General features: G+C 48.1%; 1 protein-coding gene across 1 annotated transcript; it reads right to left on the bottom strand.

Moving 5' to 3' along the window:
* Nucleotides 1-27479, bottom strand: LOC110091305 (phospholipid phosphatase 3). The gene is made up of 6 exons (XM_020815378.3): nucleotides 26987-27479; nucleotides 10847-11004; nucleotides 9886-10166; nucleotides 8298-8355; nucleotides 4703-4879; nucleotides 1-926 (listed from the first exon to the last, which is right to left on the bottom strand). Exons 1-6 carry the CDS (start codon nucleotides 27189-27191, stop codon nucleotides 831-833), a joined length of 975 nt encoding a protein of 324 aa, XP_020671037.3. The 5' UTR covers nucleotides 27192-27479; the 3' UTR covers nucleotides 1-830.
* Nucleotides 27480-27796: the final 317 nt, after the last annotated feature.

The raw sequence follows: 27796 nt of genomic DNA, 5'->3' as shown, positions 1-27796 counted from the left end.
TGATTGTCAGTACCTTTTATTATATATTAAAAAAAAATACATTCACATTTTGGGTGAGGGGTGGGAGAGGTGAAGAGGTGGGAGGTAACTGGCAACCCATCAGCAGCATCAGTACACAAAATCCACAGGTCCTCTGCAATTGATTTTCTAGTGATTTTACTCCCACCCCCACCGGCAGAATACAGGGTTCATTCCTTCATGTGTGTGTGTGTGTGTGTGTTTTCTGCAGCAGAAATGTGCTGCTAGAGCCGTGAGCCATGAGTTCTCTGCAATATCCATCTTTCTCCTGGCAACGCAGCCTGTGTGCGTAATACTTCAAGCGTGAGATCCTTCCATAACGAATGAGAAGGAAGGGCAGGTCCTTCCTGACGAATAATAATAGCAATGATGATCATTTGAAAAGGATGGGATTTCCTTCTGGAGCTTCCTCTGCGACCGTCCGTTGATGAAGAAAGCCAGACTGGCAGCCGCGGTGAGGATGTGGCATTCTTTGAAGGTGGGAAGTTCATCAGGAAAAAGGGGAGGGGAGCTCACGGCATCCAGATCCAGAAGCCAAACCGCTCTGTATCATCCGGGCAGGGGGAGGGGGGTGAGATGGAGGAATCTTTGGTGTTGTTGCAAAGATGCCATCTCTTCTCCTCCTGGAAGTTGCCAGCCATGGGTGCAGTGCCAGAGGTGGACATAGAGCAGTCAGCAAACCTCCCAAGGGGCTCCCTGGGAGCAAGCAAAGACCCCCAGCTGGTGCCTAAACAGGGGTCGACCTTGACCTCAAAGGCCAAGCAAGTGGCACACATTTGGTCATGCCCCCCCCGACAGTCATTTCACACGCCCTAGCAATCGGTGTGGCAGTCTGAGTCGGAAGCGATGGCGGGAGGGCGGGCGCGAGGTTGGTGCTTGCAGTGAAACATGTGGGACACATGGAAGGCCTGGAAACAGAGAGAAAGGTGTGAATGCTGGCCAGGTCGCCTCCGCCCATCTACCCTTGTTCCCCCACCTGCCCAGATTTTAAGAGTCACTGCAGCTGTGATAGAAACACCCAAGTCTTTCAGTGTTGGCTCTCACCAAAGTGACGGCTTGTGGATTCACAGGGGTGGGTGAGATACTCATACTGCTGACAGCAACTGAGATACGAGGCACTGTAGCAGCCAAGACTGTGTGTGAGGCACAAGTCAGACAGTTTTCACTCCAAAGATCACCTTGGCCACGGATGAGCAGAAGGTGGCCCAAAGAAACCTATTCTCCTTCTTTCTCTCAGCTCGCGCTATTTGATACGAGGAGGGTTCACCACACCCTACTTGGTTAGACTGCTGCATTTGGGCCCCGAGAGGTCCCCTGGTCCTCTCCAACCCTTTTACAAGGGAGACAGGGAACTTCCAGAATTGGGGATCTGGCTTCACTTCTCCCTGGCCTCTCTCTCTCTCTCTCTCTATCTCTCTCTCTCTCTCTCACACACACACACACACACACACACACACACACACATCCAAAATAAAAAGGATGGAGAAGAGGGAAAGCTGTTCCTCCTGAGCTGAAGGAGCTGGCCATGTCAGGGTGTACAGCTTTTATCTCAAGGGTGGGCAGCCTGAGACTCTCCAAATGTAGATGAATTGAAATTTCCATCAGTCCTCTCACCACTGGCTATACTGGCAAGGGCTGATGGGAGCTGTAATCCAGCAACATCTGAAGTTGACCCTCTCTGCTTTACATAATCTGGGCTGATCCCTCCCCCTCCACCAAAACAGTTCCCCATCTCTTCTCTAAATATGTGTTCAGATGCATTTGGATTTCCATCCTTGAAATGCAGTGTCGGAGGAGACCTTTACAGGTACAGTACCATGGACTTCCAGAAAGGCAAATCAATGGGCTCTAGAACAAATCAAGACTGAACTCTGTCTTGCTCAAAGCTAAAATGGCGAAAACTGAGGCTGTTATACTTCATATGCACCACGAGTAGACAAGATGCCTTAGGAAAGACCAAGTGGTGGGCAAAGGGGAGAGTGGAACATGAGATGGGCCAACTCTACAAAGGAAGCCACAAGACCTAAGCAGGGCTGCTAATGACAGGCCATTGGCTCATATGGTCACCATAGGTTGGGAGCAACTTGATGGCTCCTATCAACAAGCAAGGACACTCCTGCTGGAGAACTATCCTGGTGCCTTCTGCCCTAGCAGTTGGGACCCATTCAGAAGAGCCCTGCTGGGTCAGATCAAAGTCCTATTTGGTTTCTACCATGGTTACAAGATGCCTCGCGGAAGTCCATCAACAGGACCAATAGACCAATGAGCCTATCCAAAACACACTCTGCAACCCAAGGGCCTTTCTCCATCTGCTATGGCAAATTAACCCCTACTCCCTCTCACCTAGGACCTTACTGCTTCTTCAGAGAAGAACACATGAACTCATACCCCCAAAGGTCCTTCACGCCCAGGGCGCTTCTCCCCTGCAACTGAGCAATGGCCCTCCCTTTCACAGCATTGCTTGGAAAGCGACCTTTGAGGGACTACAGCCTGTAATACGGTGTGGGATTCTGACAGCTGTTGCAACCACCCAATCCCTAAAAGTAACTGTGCCGAGGTCTGTTTCTTTCTAACTTTTCAAATGGTGCTTCCAAATTCTGCTCCTTTCTTTTTATTTTTTTTAAAATATATATACGTATATTCTTTAAATTCTATTTAAATAATAGAATTACTTTATCTTTTAATTCTATTTAAAGAAACCAAACACTGCTCCCCACTGCCATGGCTAGCATTTTATGAAACATGGTCTAATTTTTTTTAAAAAAGAAAGATATTTTAAACATGCTTTATGGCAGCATTCCCACAACAATACAGAACTGAGCGCATGCACAACGTAACTCTTTATAGCCCACTCCCGTTCAGAACCTGCTCCTCCATCACAGTGGCAGATAAGGCCACCCACAGCTTGGATTCCTAGACTCTATTCCCGGCTTCAGGTTGTCCGAACAGAGGGCAGCCGCACGAAATCTCTTGGTCCTGCCCCACTGGGTTCTACACACACCCTGGGCCGTGTGGGTGGGGCTGGAATCCCACGGCCAGGGTAGGAAACTGAACGATTTCCTCCGAGCTGCCAGTACACAATGCAGGCAAGGGTGTGTGCTTCCTCAGTTATTTCCTGGCGGCTTGCACCAAACCCCACTTTTGTTGCTCACCTCTGCAAGAGCGTAACTTTCTCGGTCATCTATTAACTCAACCCTCCCTGCTCAACCCACATCATGATGGCCAAGGCCTTCGTATTGCTCTACGCCACAGAAAAGTAGGCAAAGACAGCCAAGATGAGTCAATGTGTTGAATACCTTCTGCTGAGGCATTTTAATGGAGCAGTGGGGAGAGGAGAGGACAACAAAAAAAGGGGAGAATGTGAAAGAAGTTTACAGAATTACGAATGGCAGCAATCAGAGGCTGTCGGTGTTGTTGTTTGCCTTCCTCTCTTGCAACAGAACAGACCTCACACAGAGTTTAGTCAAAGAAACACCACTGGTTGAAGATTTATGACTTACAGAAAGAGAAAAAGGTTAGCTTGTTCCCCCCCCTCCCCGCCCCCTTGGGAATGACTTCCAGAAACTCAGAGCTAATATGGTTATGGGACACACTTCCGGGGGGGGTGTGTGTAAGGATTCTGAGACCTGCAGTCCACAAACTTAACTTCACTGAGTTCTGTTTGAGACATAACAAACTTAGACGGTTCATGGCCACAGGAGGTGATGACAATCAGTGACTCAGACCAGGGGATGTGACAGATCTGTGATGGGCAGGTCTCCCAGTGTCTTACCCTGGGCTCTGTTGGCTAGAACTGATGAGCACTGAAGTCTAGGACATTACATGTTCCTAAACCCTGGTGAAATCACTGCACCTGGAAAAAGTTACTATTTGGGATGTGCCTCCATGTATGAGCATGGAAGAGTGACACAAATGGGACTAGTAGCGGAATTAACGCAGATCTTCCATGAATCCCAGCTTGATTCTTTGAAGCAGCTTTCAAGTCCTCCCTGTATGCCTGGAAATATGCAGGTAAGAGCCTGCCAAAATCTTGGGCAAGAGGTCCTGGGAAAGGGGGCAAGAAAGGCTTCAGCATCTTATCCCTCCTTATCACTAGATCAGTGGTTCCCAACCTTGGGTAACCCAAAGTCTTCTTGGACTGCAGCTCTCAGAAGCCTTCACCACTAGCTGTGCTGGCCTGAATTTCTGAGAGCTGCAGTCCAAGAACGCCTGGGTTAACCAAGGTTAGGGACCACTGCTCTAGAGGAATAAAATGTGCAAAAATAAAGGGAAATGATGGAAATGTACTTAGCGTGCACAATTTATGCAGGGTTTAGGATCCAACTTTTCTTGTCATAGAAGAGGGGTCACTTGGGCACTGAATTTTAATTTTGTGCATCTATCTCCAAGACAAAAATTCCACAGAAAGATATTACCCACCTTCTTTTGCAACAACAAAAAAAGTTAGAATATGTATAGCCAACAGTCCAGTCCCCTAACTAAAGGGCAAAGAAAATGTTTTGCTTGGCTTCCAGAACTGGGATTAAAAGCATGAAGCAGTCCAGTAAGAAACTGTGTAGATCTCTCTCTCTCTCTCTCATATATGCTGACACAGACCAAAAAGTTACTGAGCTCCCACCAAGTGACAGAGGATTGGGGACAGTATGTCAAGCTGGAGAATGGGGTGGTGGAGATTGTAACTTACCACCCAGTAGGCCACCAGCGCCCCTTGCAGCAGCCCCACGATCACATCAGACGGATGGTGCCGATAGTCTGAGATGCGGGTGAGCCCCGTGTACATGGCCACCATCAACAGGACAAACTGGACCAGTGGGCGCAGTAGGCGAGCACCCTTCCAAGTGAACCTCGCCTGCAGGTAAAACTGGAAGGGGGGGAAAAGGGCAAAGACATGGGTAAGTGAACAGGAGCTCTGCAGGGATCTGAGCCTCCCAAACCCAAATCTTGGCCAAACAGGACCCAGAGAGGTCACAGAGAGGAGCAACCAGCAGTTCCCTACAGTTCCTAATGCAATTCTGTGGATTCCTGTTTAGTAAGGTACACTGGGGTTTGGAAAGAGGTTTCTCTTTGTTTGTTTGTTTGTTTGTTTGTTTGTGTGGGGGAGACTGCACTTCCCAGAATTCTCCAACCAATATTGGTGGCTGGAAAATTCTGGGAACACTGGTTGCAGTTTTGATACTTAGCCGCCACCACTGCCTAGAAGCTTCGCTTGTTACGTGCTGACCCAGTGGCTTCCAACTTGTGATGACCCTAATAGGCTTTTCAAAGGATGTGAAACGTTCAAGGAGTGGCTTACCATTTGCCGCCTTGCTCTCAGGGAATCAAAGCTGGGGTTTGAACTCATGGCTCTGAAGTCTCCAGCGCTCCATCCTTTGCACCGCACCAGCTGTCGGTGCGGCAGCTTAAAGACTAAGGATTTTATAGAAGTGTAAACTCCAAAGGAAAGAAGAATGAGAGCCAAAATGGCAGTAAAATGTGGGGCCAGATTTAGAAGAGGGAGGTCTAGGTTCAAATCTGCACTCCCCCCCCCAAAAAAAACCCACTAGGTGATCTTGGGGCCAGTCAGCAGCAGTCAGTCAAACCCAACCTTACAGTGCTGGGCTTGGAATAAAATGGGGATAGCTCCCATATACACTGTCCTGAGTCCGGAGGGCAGGATGTAAATGTGATAATAAATAATTGCCTGCCTCGCTTAAATGCATAGCGGATTTGGCTTGTTGATGCACTCCTTTTAATCCAGCGACAGGCCACCTGCGGTGCTCCCGGTACGAGCACTGAACTACAACCCCTTTCACCCTGAACCAGCATTGACCACAGCAAGGAATGACAGGAGTCTCGCTCCAGGGACAACATCTGGGGGGGGGGGACCCTGTTTGGCTACTCCTGTTATTCCCCGCCAGACTTGCATGTGCATATTTATTTCCTAGATGTGTGTGTCAAGGTCTTGAGGGCTCGCATATCATACACACGAAGAGGTGACGTGAGCTGTGAACCAGGAAATCTTCACTTCAGATCTTGCCTTTTGCAATGAACTCCCTGGTCAAGCCATGCTTAACCCTTGGCACGCTCGCCCCAAGGCTGTGCTACCTTTTTTTGAGTCGTTATTTCATAAAAGCAGACGGGGTGGAGCTCCTTTACAGACCCCCAAGGGCTTTAGGGAAACTGACCCACCAGAATGGATCTGAATCTCTCTCCTGCTCCCCCTTTTTCTCCTCTTAACTGCAGTTTGGCACCAGACCTTCTGGGGCGGGGGGGGACACACATATGGGGGAAGAAGCGCTGTTAGGACGCCAAACTAAGCCCTCTGCTAAATATACAACAGTAAATTCAGCAGGGTGTATCAGATTCTTGGATACACAGATCCTGCCTAGGGAATTCTGGGAATTGGAAACAACAACAAAAAAAGTGCCTTTTCCAAGCTGAGGAAGAGACACCCAACTCTCCAAGTGAATGCAGAGTCTTCGTTGTTATTGTGGTCTTGCGCTGGTGTCACCCAAAGCACATTCCCAGAAGCCACTGAGACTGTACTGTGACTGCCCTTGTCAAGCTCATGGAGTCAGAGGCTCCACAGCCATAAAGCAATGATTAAGCCCTGCCCAAACCCTTGGGAGAGAGATAAGAATCAGCACCTTCCATACTGCATAACAGGAAAGAGTAGTAAGAGGAGGTACCAAGGAATGTCTGCAGACTGCGGGCTGGAAATGCACCTGGAGCCAAAACACTTGGATTCCTCTTCATATCAGTTTAACCCAGTCCCATTCCATTTCCCCGCCCCCCAAAGCATTAAGGAAGAAAAACACACGCACGCACCCACACCACAAATATCTTCTAAGATTTCACAGGTGAAATTGGGATGACAGCTTCGTATTTCAGCCAAAGCACCTTGGGAATCACAGCCTGGTGAGGGTACCATGTTCTGTGTTGGAGATCCACAACTTAAAATGTGTTGGATGATTTTTTTTTTCATCAAGCACACCTAACAGAGCCAGTGAAATGAGGATAATGGAAGCGATCATATCTATCTGGGAAAGGCTGGTCTAGAAGCATAACTGAAATGCAAAACTTAACGTTCTGTTGTAGGAGAGCTTTATGGATATCATGGAATGCCAGGGAAGCCCAATCGGTGGGTTCTATGTCAAATCACCTGCGAAACTCTTTAGAAGCAGACGTGATTTCATTGAGACTATCACACTTTGGGGAACATTGTGAGAAGACAGCACTCAGTGGAAAAGACCATAGTGCTGGGGAAAGAGGAATAGGAGATACAGTGGTGCCTCGCTTAACGAGCGCACCGTATAACGACGAATTCGCATAGCGATCCGTTTTTTGGGATCGCTAATGCGAAGGCATACCAATGGTTCCAATGGGCAAAAATCGCTTAGCGACGATTGGTAAGCGTTTCGCTTACCGATCTTTACACTGCGTTTTTTAAAATCAGCTGATCGGCGGTTCCAAAATGGCCGCCGGAAGACCCAAAATGGCCACGCGCAGCGTTTTCGCGCCCTGCCCTCGCTTACCGAGGGCGTGAAAATGGCTGCCGCTATGGGGAAACATCGCAGAACGGTGAGTTTTGGGCCCATTTGGGCCAATGGGCTTTTCCGTTCCATATAGCGATGTTTCCCCATAGCGAAGGTTAATCTGGAACGGATTAACCTCGCTATGCGGGGCACCACTGTAGATAGTTTCAATAAAGGAAGGCACACATTTCAGTCTGCTAGACCTGAACTGGATGGGTAAGGACAGGATCCTTCAGAGGCCCTTGATTCATAGGGTCACCTTAAGTCAGGAGCAACTTGATGGCACACCACCCTAACACAAAAATTTAACTAAGGAGAAGGTTGTTTGTTTGTTTTTAAGGCACTGCTGACTTTCCACAGAGTTGCTCCTACAGCTTGGCAGGATTTTTTCTTAAAATTTGCTTCCAGATCACGCTTTCTACTCATGTCCATGCTGCTAGGTAAGGCACTTGGGCCTCTTTCATACATTCCAGTGGACAAAACGAAGCTCAGCTGTATGGAATCTACTCCACATCATCATCCCCTTTGCAGAGCCAGCGACATGGCACCACAGGCTCTTGTCATTTGCATGGGGACGACCACTGCCAATGGCAAGCGGTGCGGCGGCGGGTAGTTCATGCTCGTGACATGTGCCTGCCTCCCTGGAGTGGACTGCCTGTCAAGGACCATTCCTTACAGCTGTTTACATGGCTTACAAAATGGCCAGATACATGAGGGGAAACCTTGCCGATCTTTCTTTTGTAAACTTGAACCCAAGAGACTTACCACCAGGTACATCATGGTATACATGGCAAAGGAGGCATGGCCGGAGTAAAAAGACTTCCTAGAAGAGAAAAGGATGTGTTTGGTATGAACTGAGCATGGCAAACGGAAGGCTATTGTCTCAGAAGAAGTTGCTCACACAGTCCTTGCAGCCTACGCTGGTTTCCCTTAGATACTCCTTGCTCCACTGTGGCAGAACAATGTGTGGCCCAGAGAGAGTGGAAGTCCCATTAAAGTATTGCTGGAATTATGGAAAATATTTCCTTAAATTCCTGATATTCATTTCACGAAGGCTAGGTGCCTTCAACTTTCACTAGGGATAAGACTCCAGGGAGAAGATTCAGTCTGCCTAGAACATACTGGTGGTGCCTTTCCAGGCATACTGGATTTGTAAGTCCAGCAGACTTGGAGGACACCAAGGTTGACAAAGAATGGGCTCAGATGTGGGATCTAGATGCTAGGATTCCTGATAGGCATGCCTTGGTGTAGCTGTGTGGAGAAAAGGGCTGAGTAGGACGGAAGTCAGATCAAGGGGGACTAGTGGCAAAATCCCACAAACATAAGAGGAACACTGTTCTCTAATGAAGGCTGAGTTTTGATCTTTCTTATCCATACACCCAGTCTGTCTTTCCTTCCTTTCCTCCTTCTGTCTGCTAGTCAGGAGTAAGAACCTCACCTAGCTGACAGCCCACCTGCAGAAATCTCTGTCGCATGTCTCAACGGGGAGAAAATATTCTGGCCAGGAATGGTCAGGATTAAGGGCATTACAGAGGGTGCCAAGTTGGGGGAAAGGCTAGGTGACAGAATATAATGACCAAGCCTTCCTGGTCACGATCCAGAACAGAAGTGGAGAAACTCTGGCACTCCAGATGCTTCCGGACTGCAACTCCCATCAACCTTGGATGAGGAATGACGAAGAGTTGTAAGCCAACACCTGAAGTGCCACATTTTCTCCTAACTCAGCTTTAGATAGAAGGAATGAAAGAAGAAATGAAAACCATAAATTTCAGCTGAATCTTAGGTGAAACATCGTAACTGCTACAATAGTAACTCAAGCCAAGACGTTTTGGCTGGCACGGGTCCTGCTTTCCATCTTGTTGGCAAGAAATGTGGGACTGACAGCAGCTGAACGGTGTCATGGCAGATTCTTCCCCTGTGAGATTCATGCCCTTATTGCACAGTGGGCAGCTGTTCTCTGTTGCTCTCCTCCCACAAATTTCTACTCAATAGGGCCGCTTAGCTAAGCTTGCGCTGGCCCTGCAATAGCATCTCGGGACCATAAGGTCACTTTCTTCTCTAAGCAGCTCACCGCTGACCAGCCTCTTCCAGCGTGGCTGGCTAGTGTGCTGCAGACACAGGGTGACTCCTTCTGAGGTGGGGAGAAATCGCTTTCCTGGGACGATGTCCTCCCAGGTGTCCTCCAAGCCAGCACTGACCCTTTCCCAAACCTAGGGACGATGGCTTCTGTCTGAAACAACCCACCTTCGCTATTTTTCATGCATTAAATTTCTCCCTCCTCTCAGTCCAGCAAAGGGCATTGGGTATGAAAATCTCTGCGCTTCTCCAAGGGTGGGGGTTCACCAGTACACACCTGGCTTCTTTCACCTCCGAGGCAACCCCAGTGCAGACGTAGTCCTCCACATAACCGGCAGAGCAGTTGATGCGAGCGGGGTCCGGCCGACAGGCGGCCAGGAAGTGAGGCCGGAGGCGACCCACCGCAAGCTTGGCCATGTTGGTGAGGGACTGGCCCACAATGCAGCCAAAGAGGAAAGTGCCGATCTCCTTGTAGAGAGCAGCCACGTACGGGTTGGAGACGATGGAGCGGGAAGGGTAGGAAAGGTTGTACACTCGGAAGCTTTCACCTAGGATGATCTGCACAGGGAGAGAGGACAGAGAAGGTGGCCTCAAGTGACCCCAACCCTGCAGGGGGAGAAGAGGCTTGCTGCTTCATGGAGGGCGGTGGCTTTCCAATTTGAGTCTGGACAAGTTATTTTGGGGGACTACAACTCCCAGAACTTCCCAGCCTCACAACCCACAAACCAGGGAGTTGTTCCTTCATGAGCAAATGGAAAGGGGGCGGGGGAAAGATTCACCTTAAGGAGTCAGGGGCCATGGCTGCCCTTTGACTGAAAATCGTTTACAGACTAACCAGGACAAAATGTTTCAGGGTGGAAGGAAAAAGGGAGACCCCGAGTCAGGCTTAGCTCCTTAGAAAGGAAGTCTTACAAGGAATAAGCGCAGAGGCAGAGACTCAGTGAAGTGTATGGATTTCACATAAGAACCCAACAGATGGCACTGAGACATAGATGGCATTATGATGGACAGCTGAGCTGAAAAAGTTCCTTTTGGGGATCAAAACCTCCCCAAATCCCTCCTCTGGCTAGGGGGACTTAAAAAGTGAACAGTTGGGGTTGGATTAGGCTGCTCGGCGTGGGATTTTTCCCCTCTAGGTTTGACTCTCTTGAGCTCTAGGTAGCTTTGCAGGCCAATGGGGAGAATGGGTGCACTATCCCAAAGGGGCAAAACCACCCTCTTCCCCCTATAAAACTCACCACGACAGAAGCGATCAGGATTCCCACTGAAATGAGCACCGGATCAGAAATGGTCTCAGAGCGCTGTACTGGGTAGCTGATGCTGCTGTCGTTGCAGAAGAAGCCGCGGCGCACCGGGGAAACGAGGCGAAGCTCAGAGATGAAGAATGGGATCGAGGCTGCAAGAGGAAGATGGAGCAAAACAAGGTTAAGGGCTCGGCTATACTGGTCATTTAGGTAGAGGATGGTGCGGACTAAACAGGGTCACTTGGGGTCAGACAGAAGTGGAATATGCCATTTGATACAATCCTCACATTTAAATGGCATATGAGAGCTCAAGCAGCCCTCTTTGGTCTGGCTCCTTCCGTTTCCTATATCGTGAAGTAGCTTAATAAATGAGCCACATCAGGATATCGGCAAATTAAACACTTCCTCTGCTCCTCAACGGAGGGGCAGGGGAAGTGAATTTATTTTCCAGACTCTGGTAGGCCATCGCTGATGAGCTGTATCACTTACGTGACAGAAATCCTTTGCTTTCTCATAAAGGACAGGTTGAGGAAACTGCCCACAGCCAAATCCATGTATTCGGTCGCTGGCAGTTTCTTGATTAACCTTTAGACAAGGCAAAGGAAAATGTATTGTTTAGATTTTTATATTACATCATTGATGGATGGTCTACCAGAATCTTGCTTTCCCCCCCCCCATTTCCCCATCCCAACACCAAGAATCAGAAGAAGCATTCAGTTTGCTAATATCCCGTGCAAAATGTGACAGCCAGTGTAGAATAGAGGACAGAACGTTCTACCATGATTCAGAAGACATGGGTTCAAGCTGTTGCTTTCACAAGCTTTTAAGGATAAATTTTGGGCATCTCTGGCAGGAGTTACATGTTTGCAAATAACCCACAGTGAGCTTCTTACTGAGGGTTATCTACAAACTGGAGTAGAACCGCATGAAACACACTTCTGCTTTAATGAGTGTGTTCCATGTGGGTGGATGGCGGCAGCAATGGCCAAGCAGCATGTTAGCACCAATAGTGGTGGTGGTGGTGGTGGTGGGGTGTGTGTGTGTGTGTGTGTGTGTGTGTGTGTGTGTGTGTGTGTGTGTGTGTGTGTGTGTGTGTGTGTGTGTGTGTGTGTGTGTGTCCAGACACCTGTACTGCCACCACTGTGCTCCCAGCCACCACCAAACAGCCACCGGCCAGACAAACTCTGGCTGATTACACAGGAAGCCTTACTGAGATTTGAAAAGGTACACATTGTGTGCCATTTTAAACTGCAATAAGGCTTGCGTCACATGAAGCACCAAAAGGCATTTCACATCCCAGTTTTTTCCAAGCGCATACTTGCAGTGACAGTCTTCTGGAATTCAGAGAAATATCTCCCTCATAAGCCAGCCACCTCTTTAGTTAGTATGTTCTCTTCATCCATAGTGCTAACTAAGTAGGAGTAATATTGTTGGTGCAGCAGGTCTGTATCTTTCCCTTCCACGTGTGAAAGGAGAAAAATGCTCCTGTAAGTTTCATTAAAGATCAATGATACACAGGAGTAACTGGCTAGCACCCATGATATCATGTCCTCCCTGCAAAATGGGAAAAAGTAAAAGACTGAAGACCGAAATACTATTTGATTTGTAGATTTTCTTTTTCTTCTAGGCATTGCAAAGCTGCAGGAAAGCTGTGCTCATGCTGCAACTGAAGGACCTTCTTTAAGCTCCTCTTTTTATTCTGTATCTTTTTTTAGTCCAGCAGTTTTTTCCTCTTTGCTGTTTTAGGCTCACAACTTCAGGTCACATATAAGCTATTCGGTACATCCCTGACTACTGGCCATATTGCGTTGGGAGGACCAGAAGCCGAACTCCACAACATCTGGAGTTCCCCACAGATTTCCCCCTTGCTGCTTTGAGTATGACCCACAGCTGGCTGAAGCCACTATACCAGCACAGGCCTCCCCTAGCACATCTGGGTCAGGACTGGGTGAGAGCAGGGGATGGTGGAGTTTGCATTAGGATGGCTTCTGGGAGCCAACAATGTGAAGATGATGTGGGCCTTTTAACCTAAGCCGAAAAGTGCCAAAAGGCTGCACCTCTGCTCTGGAACTGAAGAAATGGCTGCAGGTAGCTAACCACTATCCCATCCCATAAAAGTCTTCCTTCCATTTTCTTCAGATAGGCATGAGATATCCGCTTGCCACATAATGAGGAGTGGAATACGAAACCTGGCACAAAAACCCTGGGGTGTGGAGCAAGGTGTTTCAGGCGAGGTTGTTTCTGCACACGCTATTTGGGACACTCAGGCTGTCATTTGACCTAACATTGGGGCCTTGGTGCGTGCATGCGCGCACCTGCACGCGCGCACACACATATGTATCTCCCCCTTCTTCTCCTCCTCCTCCTCACCCTAAGGGATCTACCAGTTACCACACCCAGGGCTGGTCTCCTTGCAACACTGAGGAATCTGGGAGAAAACTTCGGAAAACAATCTTAATCCACCCATGAATGCATGTGGGAAAAGCGCTATCAAAACTCATTAGCTCTGTAACTTTTTCCACGTCAACAAAACACATTAGGCAGCATCTGTGTGCTGTCTCTTATAGCTGGCAGAGCAAAGCTTGGACTACTATTTCCAGATCCTCATAGGCAGCCCAGTGAACTTGCAAGGCTGTGGGATTCTGTTCCAAAAAGGAGCTCTTCTCTCTGTAGAATAACTAAGCTAAATTTTCCCAGGTCTCCTGTATCCTAGCAGAATGTTTTATTGACAACACCATGCTGGTTGCCACCTACTGCAGGGCCTTGGGAAACAACAGAGTCACATTGCCCGCAGGTTTCCAATTTGTTCCCACAGCTGATCACTGTGGACAGACCACTTTCCCTCCATGATCTCATTTAGTGTAATGTGTGGTTTTCACAGAACAACCTTTGCAAGTGATCCTGCGAACCACAGTGTGAGTCACAGGGGCAGATTCTGTATACACTGGAACACCGGAGAAAACACAATCTAATGCTAAAAGATGGAATATTGTTGGTTTTTTAAAGAAAAAAATGCTGTAAAGCCCAAACATTTTGGTTTGAAATCCTTTCGTCCCCCAAGACATTTCAGTTCATCTGTTTCTGTCACTAAGTAATGCTATTTTCATGTGTGAGCCTTGGAGTGTCTGCTTTTGATGCCACCAGGCAAGGGCATGAGAAGGAAAGCTGTATACTAGGCATGCTGACTTAGGGGGAAAATCCTGGGCTGCGCCCCCCCCCCAAAAGCAGCTGCTCCCAATTCTGCATTAGAATTCATGTGCAACAGAATCAATGGCTTCCAACCTACAATGCATCACCAACTGTTTTCTCAGCTGATGCACTACTGATGCTTCAGTAGGAGGACCCCCATATCCACTGAGGGTTTGTTCCAAGGCCCTATAGGTACTGAGAACCATGGATAATAATGAACACTATATATGGGGGGAGGGGTAAAAGGAAAAAAACCCAGAAAAATTATTTTCACATGCATTAAAAGAACTGGCCACTAGACAGTGCCAGAGACCATGCTATGTATTCTTCACTAACAAGTATACATAGGACCATCTCTGGCTCCCTCTAGTGGCCAGTTCTGGTAATCCGGGTGAAAATTATTTTTTCTGGCCTTTTTTCTTTTAATATTTTCAGGCTGTGGAGTCCTACTGAACAACATGGGAGAACAACATGGAACAGCGGCAAAGCAAAGATGTGGATTCAAACCTGGGTGGTGTGTGGCTATGATGCTTAGAGGAGTGTCTCTGGGCATATCCATCTGCCTGCCACCTGCCTGCCTAACCCTGCTTCACATCTTCTGGGAAACAAGTGAATGAACGGATAAATAAGTAAGGGTGCCCCCAAAGGACTGTGGATGCCTTCTGTAGCCATGCAAGAGGCACCTTCACTGGGTCAAGTTACGTGGACAGCTGAAGCAGAGGAGCCACCAAGGCGGAGAATGCCATGCTGGGGCAAGACAATCAGGGCATCTCTGTCAACCCTTTAAGCCTGGTGGGGAACAGCTGAGCTTGGCATATAGCACATTCATGCACCTTATACGAGTAACTCATCCTTCCTCCCTCTCTGCAAGCTACCTTTGAGAAAGCTCCAGTTTTCCACTGGAATCTGCTGGAAACCAGCCACATGGCCTTGCTTAGGGAGAGTACGAAGTGCTGTACATGTGGAGTTGGGAGGAACAGACAGGAATAAGGCTATATATACAGTGCATAAAGCAAGCAACGCTGGACCTTGGCCACTTTGAGGAGTTAGTTCCTCCATTGACAGAGCACACATTCCTTCACAGGCAACTAGAAAGTTTCTGCAGCGAGTCAACTTGGGCTTATACACAGGATTGAAGGACCTGAGAGAAGCGTGCATTTGTTTATCTGTGTCCAGCTGTGCGGTTTGTGGGCAGCCTTACAAGGTCCACAAATCCTTTGGAACAGGGGTCCCCCATCTTTGTCACCCCGCAGACCGGCTGGGGAAGGCAGGGCACTCCCTACGCTCATGCGCATGCGGGCACTCGTGCACATGCGCAAATGGTGGCGTGGTGTTTGCACGGGCACGCTGGAGTGCACGTGCATGCGCAAATCAGCTCTGCGGGGGTGAGTGCATCTGGGGTGTGTGTTGGGGACCTCTGCTTTAGAAAACACACAGATGGAGTGTGGAGGAATGGTACCTCACTCAACTGTGCAGGCAAGATAACCTCTCAATGCTATTCTCATCTTTCTTGTATTTATGATGACTATTTCTGAGATGCATCAGACTGCTAGGCATTATAGAAGAGTTTGTGTGTGAGAGAGGGGGGGGGGGAGAGAGAGAGAGAGAGTCAGTCTTACTTTCCAGTTCCTCACAAACTTTCCAAGTTCCCACAATAGCCCCCGGGGGGGGGGGAGCAGCTACCACCACCCGGCTCACCTTATTTGGTGCCCCAGCCCTCCCATGCATGCGGATATTCCCCAGAGGTTCAAGAGGGCTATTACTATAAACAGCTCCTGGCGGCTTCGAGGCATTCCTGCTGCCTTCCTTGGCCAGCTGCCCAGAGCCAAAAGCTCAGGTGTGGCAATCCGGATCAGCAGTGGGGCTGGCAGAGGGACACGCCAGGATCCAGGCTCCACACACACACACACACACACGGTGAGCCAGTGCCAGGGCTTCCAGGATACCCGGCAACAATGCTATCCACACACACTTTTCTTGCCACCATTGCAGGAGGATATTGGCAGCAAATCCTGACTTGACTTGAACTGACCTGCAAGCTCTCATGCCAGGCCTGCCTAGTTTCATCCCTCCTGTTGCACCTGCACTGTTCAAGCACCCACACGAAGCTGTTTTTGAAGGGGGGGGTAACCCTATAAGCCTGTTGCAGCACAAGCACAAAGAATTATGCAGCGCCTTTAAGAGAAGCAGATTTACTGCAGCATGAGCAAAAGCTCAACAGCGATCCATCTTGCCAGTCCTGCAGGAGCGGCTCAGCTCTTGCTCTTTTGCTAAATGACTTTGGGGCAAAAGGGGCCGGGAGTGACTCTCCCCTGGGCTGGCCCCGCTCTGCAGGGCGTTGCTTCTGGTCCACGGAAACAGGCCAAGGCCTGCCCAGGCCCCCTCCCACAGCAACGCCCAGAGGAGCAAGACTCAGCCTGCAGTGCCGTCTCCCTGGTGGAAGGAACGGCGGGTGCCTCCGAGAGCAGAGGAACATGGGAGGGGATCCGAGGAGGCAGTGACTAAAAACAACGAATTTCTACAATGGGTGCTGTTGCTTCTTGACATGAGCCACGAGGGAAAAGGGGAGGCTTTGCCTTTCCATTCCCCGGGTCCTCATTCCAGCTCCAGAAAGGTCCTCTCCATTGGATCTTTCTGACCTAGGCTTCTCTAGCTATAAATCTTTCTGCGTGAAGCCTGGGCCATCACTTGAGGAACAACCAGAATCTGGCCTCAAGTCTTTTCCTGCCTGTGAATCAGCCTTCTTATCACCTGGCCACTCTTAACTCCCAATTGCCTGCCCAGCCGCTGCCTTCTAGACACCCATCAATCAGATTCTGCATCTCGAAACACTGGCCCACAGCGGCTTTTGCCTTTGGGTGGCTCCCTCTGCTCCCCAGCTTCTTCTGCACAGGCTTCCTGCCTCTGCATTCTGCCAACCCTTGGCGGAGTTCTGCAAGGATTACGAGGAGTTGCCAACGCAACGTTGACACAGACCAGGAGGGAAAAGACTCTTAATTCTCTAAGCACCTTTGAAGCAGGACACCAAGAATTGTATGTCTCACACCCCTAAGTGTAATGGACTGCAAGTGAGTGGCAACCCTTTCATTCATTCATTCATTCATTCATTCATTCATTCATTCATTCATTCATTCATACCCTGCTTTTCTCCTCAAAAGAACACAACATGCCCTTTCACGTTGACCAGCAGTAATGTACACCACATCATCACCTTAGGTTGATATTACTTTAAAAGTCCATTGCTCCATCCTAAGGAATCCCGAGATCTGTAGCCTGTGGAGGGAGTTAGCCTTTTCCCCTAGACTGAGCTTTAGGTTGCTCCCCTGAACTACAGCCAAGAATCCTATGTCTCTCCTTCCCAAATAAAAAACCCTGGGGATTCTGCGGGACAGAGCCACAGTTATTAAAGCAGTATCAAATTGTTGTAACTCTATAGGATAAACACATTATTTATTCTCCGGCTGACGTTGCCACCCGGAACATCTGCTCTGGATTTGTTATTACCTGGAAGTACACCCCACCAACCCCCCAATGGTGCTTACTTCAGATTAAACATGTACATGTGAGTTTACTAGTTATTGTGCACTTAGTATTTTATGGATACTGGAACAGCTAAAGTCTTTGGGGTTGTTTAGTCCCCCTCCCCCCCAAAAATGATAAAGGGAATATGACAGAGATTTCTAAAATGGTGGATGTGGTGGTGTATAGAATTTATACATTGAAGTAATGTGCAAGTCCAAAGGAGAGTCATGAGAGCTCCAACAATCTAGTTCTGAAATCCAGTCAGCGAAGGACACCTCTGTGAAAGAGCGGCTGCCTCCTTGAGTTATTTATACAGTACAGTGGTGCCTCGCTTAGCGATGTTAATTGGTTCCAAAAAAACATCGCTATGGGAAAACATCGCTAAGCGAAACACCATTTCCCATAGGATTGCATTGAAAACCAAATAATCCGTTCCAATGGGAACAGATTACCGTCCTTAAGCGAAAATTGCCATAAAAAACATCGCTAAGCGAAATGCGGTTCCCCCATTGGAATGCATTGAATAGGTTTCAATGCATTTCAATGGTTTTGACAGGTCCGTTTTCGCTATTTTTAAAGTGTCTTAAAATGTTCAAAAACTGTTTAAAATGCTTGGAATCGTTAGTGCACCCTGTAAAACCTTTGCAAACTTAATTTGGCTTTGTTCTGAGTCTTCGTTAATTTTTGGTTAATTTCCCCCCCCCCCATTGGAATGCATTGAACTGTAGGTTTGACTCAGAACAAAGCCAAATTAAGTTTGCAAAGGTTTTACAGGGTGCACTAACGATTCCAAGCATTTAAAACAGTTTTTGAACATTTTAAGACACACTTAAAATAGCGAAAACGGACATCGCTAAGCGAAACAGGGGACCTAAACTGTCATTGCTAAGCGAAGCAAGGTCCCGAACATCGCTATGCGAAATTTCCCCACAGGAAACATCGCTAAACGGAGCACAAGATCGCTCCAAAAACCTCATCGCTAAGCGAATACATTGTTAAACGAGGCAATTGCTAAGCGAGGCACCACTGTATATGTTTCCCAGCAGCATGTGAATGGCCATTATTGGCTGCTAGAGTAATATCCCAGACTTTTAAGGGGCTGCCCATGGTAACATAGTTTTTTGACCGTGGGTCTATTTCCTTATGAAACATAAAACCAATGTCCCTGTATTCATCTGATGCATGTTGGAACACCAAGTACACTATCTTTTTCTATCTTTGTAATGTTTATGAAGGATCTATTCCAGATTCCAAGCTGGCACACAAGAGAATCCCATGCAGGGCATAATTTTAGAACAAATATGGTCCTGGTTTTATATTGAGCCTGGAGACAGGGACCTTCAGGGAAAGACACTGTTCCTGTAGCCCTCTGCCTCCGGGAAGAGGTCAGACATTTTGGGGCCTGAAGGGGAAAAATACAAACACCCTTCCAAACACAGATTAAGATAGGGTGCAATCTACCAGGAGGTTCTCCTCTCTACATCCCAGCACAATGAACAGGGGGGCTCCGCTGAGAAGATAAATAACACACATTATAATCCAGGAGCCCCATTGGTCTCCTAGAGTCGGCTGGGCTGCCTTGCTGCCTGGTAGAGACAACCCAATGGTACTACAATAAAAGCTGCCCGGCCATCTAGGCTCCTTAGGCTGAAGGCGCTTGGTTGCCTAGAAAGCTGCTGCCGGTTAAGAGGCTAAACCTTGTACCTCTCCAGCTGAATGCATCCATTTTCTGTTTACAGCAATAGCAGAAAGGTAGATATTATCTCTAGGAGACAATAAAATGGGATGGTTTCTATTTTGTTCCTTCTAAATCTGTTTATCGTAATGCTTTTACTGAAATTATATTTTGAATAGAATATTATTAATTCTTTGTTAATATTTGAATGATTTGCCATTTTTGGCTTTTAAATTTATGTTTTTAATTATGTAACCTGCCTTGGCTCCTTTTTTTAGAAGAAAGGTGGGACAAAAATATTTTAAATAAATAAATAAATACCAATACTCTGGGCCTATATACTGCGGGTCTACCCAGGTGCAGAAGAAGAAAAATGAAAAATACTATAATGGGTCAACGTTCAGCTTATGAGAGTCTGGAAGAAGAAGAAAACAACACGATCTAGGTGGCATAAACTTTTGTGGCCCACCTTCCAAAAAAGTGCAAAAAGGGTCTTTGTGAATTTGGCTACAACAGCCTAAGACCGCTACCCATCTGGCATCTGTTTAAAAGAGAGCAGATTTCTAGTCCTCATAGCCAGAGGTCCTGGTAGTCAGGAAGGCAGCCTGCACAAGACTTCCAGCTAGCCAGAGATACCTGCATTATCTATTTAATTCCTATGATTGGCTGGATAGCTTTGTGATTTAGGCTCTGGCTGCAGAGACAGAGGCTGGGGGGTTTGCTTCCTCACTATGCCTTTTGGGAGAAGAGCCAGCCTGGGTGGCCTTGGGCCACTGGCCACAGTCCCAGCTAAGTCACTTCTGTGTATTGTCTACCAAAAAAAAATCTTGGAAAGGATTGTCATAAGTCAGAATCAACTCTCTCTCTCTCTCCCCCCTCCTATCACTGCTCCTGCTTGCGCTACAGTCCACCTTCTGTCCACTGAGCTCTAGGCAGATGATGTGGCCCACTCCCCCCCCCCCCACTATTCTACTTATAATAACCCTGTGAAATAGCTCCAGTCAAGAGAGACAGAGAGACACAGAGAGAGCGCGATTGATCCATGGTCATGTAGAGATGTAAACCTAACTCTCCTCAATAGACCAGCCAATGACACATTGCAGAACGCATTCCAATTAGCAGGAAAAAAACCCATCAAAGAATGCTCCAACAAGAACAACAACAAAACAGTGTGCAGAAACTCATTCTAAAACCAGACAATCATTTGTATGCCCGTGCTGCATCATTTATGCTGGTAACAGGATTATTGTTTTAGCTGCTCCCAGTAGAGCTAGCTTTCTCCGAGCCTTCTCCTCCTCCATTTCCACCCACTTCTCTCCAGTCCAAGCCCGACAGTTGCAGGCAGACGCTGGTCATCCCGCTACAGCTTCACTAGCAGTCCTTCTTTTAAAAAGCCTATTTCGTTTCATGCTAAGCATGGAAGAGAAGACAGCCATCTTACACTTTCTGCTGGAAAAATAGCCTTTTGTTTCCTTGTTCTCCCTCCCTCCTGCCCTCTGTCCCAACTTTCTCTCTTGTGGAAGTTCTAGTTCTTGCTAAATATGCCAGCAGGCACACTGTAACTTCCTGGAATCAACCAGCATCTACCCCTGCTTTTACTAACGTTGTGGGGTAGGGAATCAGACAATGTGTTGTATGACTAGAGTGTTGGACTGAGACTTGCAAGATCTGGGTCCTAATCCTGACTGAACCATGAAAATCACAGGGGTGACCCTGGGGATGGCATTCTGTCTCTCAGTCTGTCCTTATCTCAATGGGTCATTCTCACAGGCAACCGGTGAGCCTTGAGCTTCCTGGAGAAAAGGAAGGATCTACATGTAACCAGTAAGTAAAACAAGCAAACAGTAGAAGCTGCTTTATACTGAACCAGAAAGCTGTTAACTACCAGCACCTCTCCCCACCAGGTTTCCTTCCCAATTCTGCTATCCAAATCTTTTTAAGTGAAAGATGGCCAGGATTTGAACCAGGGACCTGTTGCTACCAATGCATTTATGCCACCCCTAAGCTATGCCATCAAGATTTGAATCAGAAGCCCAGGAGCTGGGCAGCAGCTCCAAAAGCCAGCACAGAAGAAGATGGTCACACCAGAGAACTCACAAGTCCAAAACTCTATCTGGGCCTATGCACCTCCCAAGGAGGACAATCATATCCCAGGAAGTCTAGAAACAGATTAGCATACATTTCCTTCTTTCACTCACCTAAACGACATCTGACACAGATGTGTTGGCTGACTGACTGCTTCCCCACCAACTGACCATTTATGTTTAGATAAACGCACACTCGACCAAAACCTCAGTTTTAAAAAAAATGTTTTCAAGAGAGTGGGACAAAACTTAGACAAAAACTTGCAATTTCATTAATTAAAACTTTCCCAAAGATGCTGAGACCGCTTCACAGATTGCTACCTTGTCGTGGCAAAGGGGATTGAGTAATTCAGAAAAGCTATGGGCTATACCATGCAGGAACACCCAAGATGGACAGGTTATAGTGCAGAGTTCTGACTAAACACGATCCACCTGGAACAAAGATACTGGCAAGCCACTCCAGTATCTTTGCGAAGAAAACCCATGAACAGAAACAATAGGCTAAAAGATATGACACTGGAAGATGAGCCCCTCAGGTCAGAAGGTGTCCAACATGCTACTGAGGAAGAGCGGAGGACAAGTAGCTCCAGAGCTAATGAAGTGGTTGGGCCAAAGCCGAAAGGACACTCAGCTGCGGATGCACCTGGAAATGAAAGGAAAGTCCGATGCTGCAAAGAAAAGTACTGCATAGGAACCTGGAATGTAAGATCTATGAACCTTGTTAAGCTGGATGTGGTCAAACAGGAGATGGCAAGAATAAACATTGACATCCTGCGCATCAGTGAACTAAAATGGATGGGAATGGGCGAATTCAATTCAGACCCTGATGTTGGGAAAGAGTGAAGGCAAGAGGAGAAAGGGACGACAGAGGATGAGATGGTTGGACAGTGTCACCGAAGCTACCAACATGAATTTGACCCAACTCCGGGAGGCAGTGGAAGACAGAAGGGCCTGGCGTGCTCTGGTCCATGGGGTCACGAAGAGTCAGACACGACTTAACGATTAAACAACAAAAAAGATGCTTAGAACAAAGTGGAGCAATATGAAGCATTTTTAACTCTTTAACTCCAAAATAAACCAATACCCCCTGGAGCCTCAAGTGGCCTGACTAATCAAGCAAAGCATGAACTCTACTTGCAGCCCCTCTAGAAACCATTCCTGAGATATTCCTCCTTTTATGGCAAGACCTCATATACTGCTAAAATGCATTGAGAAGAAGCTGTTTCCAGGAACAGCATACAGCCATCAGCGAGAAGGGGCTCCTAAGGACCCACATTTCTTACTACAGCACAGTTCTGCCTTGCAGACTTCATTGCCCGGCTCTTGAGTCTCTCATTCCAGCCTTTTGGGAGCCAACAAAGCATGTCTTAAACCCTACTTGAAAATTCTACCAGCCATCCTAGGAGGACAAGCTTAGATGCTGAACAAGGAATTCAGGTTCTAAAGAATCTCTCTCCTTTCATACTCTCCTGCCTTCCAGATCCTGAGATTAGGAAGAAAGCTTTAAAAATTCATGGGTAATCCTAGAAAAATGTTGGTAACAGAGGATTACTCAACACCATTTTGAGGGATCCTAGGTTAACACCCAAGCCTTTTAAAAAATCTGCTATATTTGCCTAAGCTCTCCATTTTGCAGAATCTTGTTTCCTTGGTGTAGTTTGTGCCTTTTGAGAAGGGGGGGGGTTTGGACTCGATGATCTCTAGTAGGGTCCACTTCTAGCTCTGCAGTTCTAAGATGACAATCATCACAGGTAATAGCAAAAGAAGGAAACATTAGTGTCCCCCTGGAAAACAGAGCACAGAGGATTGGCTTCATTTCAAAAGCAGTGGGGCCACATTTCCGATATTAGCCACCAAGGTTGTAGATCGCAAGGCCGTGGCTTTGGGCTGAACGGAGTGCTCAGACTTTCAAGGTCTTTATTAACTGATTATGTGACATCGATTCCAACGTACCTACTGTTGCCAGGGCTTCCTAGATATGAAATACCCAAAAGTGGTTTGCTGGGGAGCCTTGGGGACTGTGCGGTTTACCCAGGGATGCACAGGCTGGCTCTTCTCCCAGTGGACACAGTAAGGCATTCAACTCCCAGCTTCTGGCTCTGCAGCCAAGTGCCCAACTTACTGAGCTATTCAGCCAGACTCAAAATCCACACATAGCTGTTATGAATCTCGCCTCTGCCATGAAGAGCTCATTAGGCAATCTGAAATGACCCGATCTTGATCTCTCAGCCTCCCATTCAGGGAAATATGGGGACAATAAAACTAACCTGCCTTACAACACTGTGTCAAGAGTTACGTACAAATAATAGATACAAAGCTCTTTGAAAGTCACTATATAACAGTTACCTAATTATCAAAATGCTAACCAGCATGACTGGAAACAGATTGCCTTTAACAGATGGAGGCCCCCTGAGAGGCAGCCTTTTTTGAACTTGGTGCAAATTGATATCAACCCAGTGGCGAGGATGGCCTAAAAACAATTCCTTTCTTTTCTTCCATTTCCCCACCTCTCTTTCTCTCCCCTCCCCCCCCCCTTGGCTTTCTTTGTCTCTTTTGAATTTTGGTGTGATTTTACATCAAAGCAAACACTTTAAAACAAACAATAGTTTCTCTGCAGGCGTATGGGTAACTTCCTGTAACTTTTTGAGGGTAACTTTGAGCCTGAACTTCACACATGGGCAATCTAAGGTCACAAAAGAAGGAAAAGGGGGGGAGCTGCTCCCAGGACCACTGCAGTTCTCGCCTTTCAGGATACAAAAACCCACAAGCCTCCACCCCCCACCCCCACCCCCCTGATGTGCAGAACAGAGCCTGGAAATAAAGAGGCTGCTTGGTCTGAAGAGTGAAATGGATGGCTTCCACTTAGAGCTTGGGGAGAAGTTATTATTATTTTTTCTGAGAATGACAACCCTCCGAGAAACACCCAGCTGTCCTGGCCACCACTTGGAGGATTTTATGAATGGGTGTCTTGCAGGACTGCCTTCCCGAAGCAGCAGTGGCCACAGAAGGTGGGTCAGCACCCCACCTAGTGCATGCTTCCTCCTTATTTCCCAAGGCAACTGTTTCCAATCTTAGCTGCCTTAGCTTTCCATCTGTCCCCAATATTCCACCACTTCCCTTCCCGCCTCTGCGCCCCGCCTGCCCTTCTCTTCACCTCCCTTCCAAGCTGTTTCCTGCTGGAATCCTGATAGCGGATGGTTTAAAGAGACAGAACTGACGTTTGCTGCCTCCTGGGCTTAATTTGAACCCGGGGTTTCCTTGTTAACCATCTCCAGCACCCTTGCCTTCTAATTCCCTCACGGAATATGTATATCCTAAATCTGTCACCAGGGTACAAAGGGGCAGGCCCCCAATGCAAAGAGGGCTAGAGCTCACCCTGACGTAGAGCAGGGAGGCACCCTCCCCATTCAGACCATGAAACAGAGGTATGGAATTGAACTACACCACCACCACCCCCGCTAGACATACTTCTTTAATTTGAAAACAACTACTACAAATAGCAAATACAGTAGGTGGGTTTCTAGTCCTTCTGGCAAAAATGTGCGAGGGTTGGCAAAGTGTGGTCCCCCCTGATGTTGCTGAACTACGACACCCATCAGTCATAACCAGTACAGCCAATGGTGAGGAATGCTGGGACCTGAAGTCCAAGGACATCGGGAGGGCCACATTTTGTCAGTCCTTGCCTATGTGTTGGTTGGGGCAACACACAGACGGGGCCTTGGGATGGTTAGAAGGCAGTTGCTGAATTCACTTCCCAGGAGCTTGGGCTTGAATGTCAACGCTCCAACCTTGTCCCTCCCCTGTAACCAAAAGGTGAGGTTTGCTCCTGAGCAGAAGCAAAGAAACATTGGGGGGGGGGGGAAGAGAGGTGGGCTTTTAATGCCCTCAGGGACAAGCCCACCATGTTTCATTCATGCCATTTCCTCCTTGCGTGGATTTCCCTGGGACTCACATAATGCAGAAAGGGGGCCCTTCTCTGGATTGTGCCTCAGTGATAAGATCTGTCCATCTCTCGGTCAGCCTGCTTTTTTAAGATGATTACTATCCACTGCCTGAGAACACAACTAGATAACTTTCTAGTCATGCAGTGTGTTTTATTTCTTATTAAGTTGCATTGCTTTAAATTAATTACACTGCTTTGAAATTATTTTTTTTGGCTGGCCCACTAACTGTATTCTCATCTTGAGGCCTCTGGATATGAGGGAGAAGAGAAACCGCAGTAACCATTCAACATCACAGGGTGCTGAAACCCTTAATTCCTGACTAACAGCAAGGGAGGTTCAGGGCTGGGGGCAGCAGCAGCAAAGGACTGACCAGAGGGAGGGGGGTATAGTATTTAACCCTCCCTCATTCCCTCTGGCAACTTCTTCTAAACTTCAAGATAAGGAAACATGCCCAATGAGGGATGCCAACAAGAAGATGGAGGAGAAGCTGTGAGGGTTCCCTCCCGCCAACCCTTCCATAAAGATGTCCCGAGACTAGGCATGGCCATGATAGGGGCATAATTTGCGATTTCAGCCTCTTCACCTGCCCTCAAGACAAGATCACCTCTGCTCAAGAACCATGAGAAAAACCTGAGTTCCTTTGAAGTCTTTTTTTAAAAATGCATTCCTTAACCACCTGAGTTAAAGGTTCTATCATAAAGGTGGGCAGCTGGCAGCCCTCCCCATGTTTTGGGTCTGTTACTCCCATTCCCCACCCCCGGTAGCACAACCAATTTAGAAAGGATATGGGAGCTGAAGTACGAAACACAAGAAGAATGGCAAGATTGATACCATCCTTTCTCAGTCACTGTACCCCCTTCCTGGGATGTTTATGCAGGGTCACCTGGAACGGAAGGGTCCCAGCCAGCCAAGCGCCTTCTGTCATACTCTCACCTGAGCTACCCAGGGATCCAGAAGGAAGTGGGACACTAATGGAGACTTTGGCTACTTTAGGCAGAGAAAAGCAGCAAACAAGGCAAAATGCTAGAAACGAACTCTCTCCAGCTAAGAGTTCATGTACTGTTCTACCAGACAACACACGTTTAACCACTGCATAGTTGCAGGTTTTAACAATTGCATACCTGCAGCTGAGCTGAATCCAGAAGAATTAGAGAAGAGCCATGATTCTGCCCAGAACTTAGATCTTGCTTAATCAAGCCACAGACAGACACATTTCAAGACTAATTACCAAGGAGAAGGATTAGTTGCTCATGCTTTTCCTGCATTGGTTTGCAGAGTCAGTTCCCGCTTCCCACTGATGTAGAGCAGGGGGATTTTTTTGGGGGGGGGGGGGGAAGGGGCATACTTTAAGTCTTAGAAGATGAAGTCCAGAAAAGTAACTTTCCCCATCTCTGATCTAAAGGAATATAATCAGGAGGTGAACAGAGACCGTTCCATTTACCTACTAGCAAATTACCACACTGTGATACATCACACCTCCGTACAGGGAGCAGCATTTTAGGATGCATTCGGGGCTTCACATTTCCAACAGCCACAAATACAAGGGAGGGGTTCCCCAACTTCCAGAGCCATACCTGCTGGTTTCACACAGAGGCCATTTATGATCAAGGCAGAGGTGTCCCCCCCCCCCCGTCTCCACACAGGCCCGCAGGCGTCACCCACAACAACGGTGGCCTGCCAGTAGTACTGAGAAATGCCTCCACCCCTCTGCCCCACTCACCGACAAGGAGGCACAGGATATCCAAGGCCACCAAACCCTTTCTCAAGAGAACCCTCGGTGGGGCAAAGGTGTCAGGCTGGGATCTCTGGCTCCGGACAGTCACTCGGACCGTGGACCACCCCAAAGGCCCTGGGTGGCGCTGCTGCTGCTGCTGCTGCTGCTCCTGGGGCAGAACCTGGAGGAGTTCAGACTGTTCTTTTGGCATGATCTTTTCAGACCAGCTTGTTTGCCCCTGCAGGATCAGGATGGATCCAGTTTCTCAGCCTCTGCGATAAAAACAGAAATCCGGAGCCTTGGTCTTCAGGCGGAGAAGAGGTCAATGGCGCCTCAGCCACCAGTTCCTGGCGGGCGGGCGGGCGGGCGGGGGGGGGGGGAAACAACCCCTGACTTCTAGTCCCTGGTGTAGGCAGCAGGATGGAGGGAAATCCGAATCTGGAGCACCGGGGTGTGGCCGGGGATTGACGCTGTCTCCAGTTCAGCAGATCCCAAGAGGAGCAGCAGCCTTGGTCCTTCCTTTTTTTCCAGACTTCTGGACGGGCGCGGGGGGGGGGGGAGGCGGGCGGCCTGAACAAGGAGGGAGAAAGAAACAAGCACAAAACCCAAGTGAACTTTCCTCACCCACGCTTCGGGAGCCAGGGTGTCGTGGGGCCGGGGGGGGGGAGGCGGGTTGGGGGGGGAGAGACGACAGACGAGGAGCAGCTTCGACGACTCAGGGTAGGGCTGCCCGCGGCGCTGGAGCCTGCAGGGGACCCCCCCCCCCGGAGACTCCGACCCCCTTCCGAGAGGCGTGGCGAGGACGAGGGCAAAGTA

The sequence above is a fragment of the Pogona vitticeps genome, chromosome 2 (genome assembly GCF_051106095.1).
Source record: "Pogona vitticeps strain Pit_001003342236 chromosome 2, PviZW2.1, whole genome shotgun sequence".
Lineage (NCBI taxonomy): Eukaryota > Metazoa > Chordata > Lepidosauria > Squamata > Agamidae > Pogona > Pogona vitticeps.
Note: the sequence above shows the minus strand (reverse complement) of the source record. Positions and strands in the feature narration are given on the sequence as shown.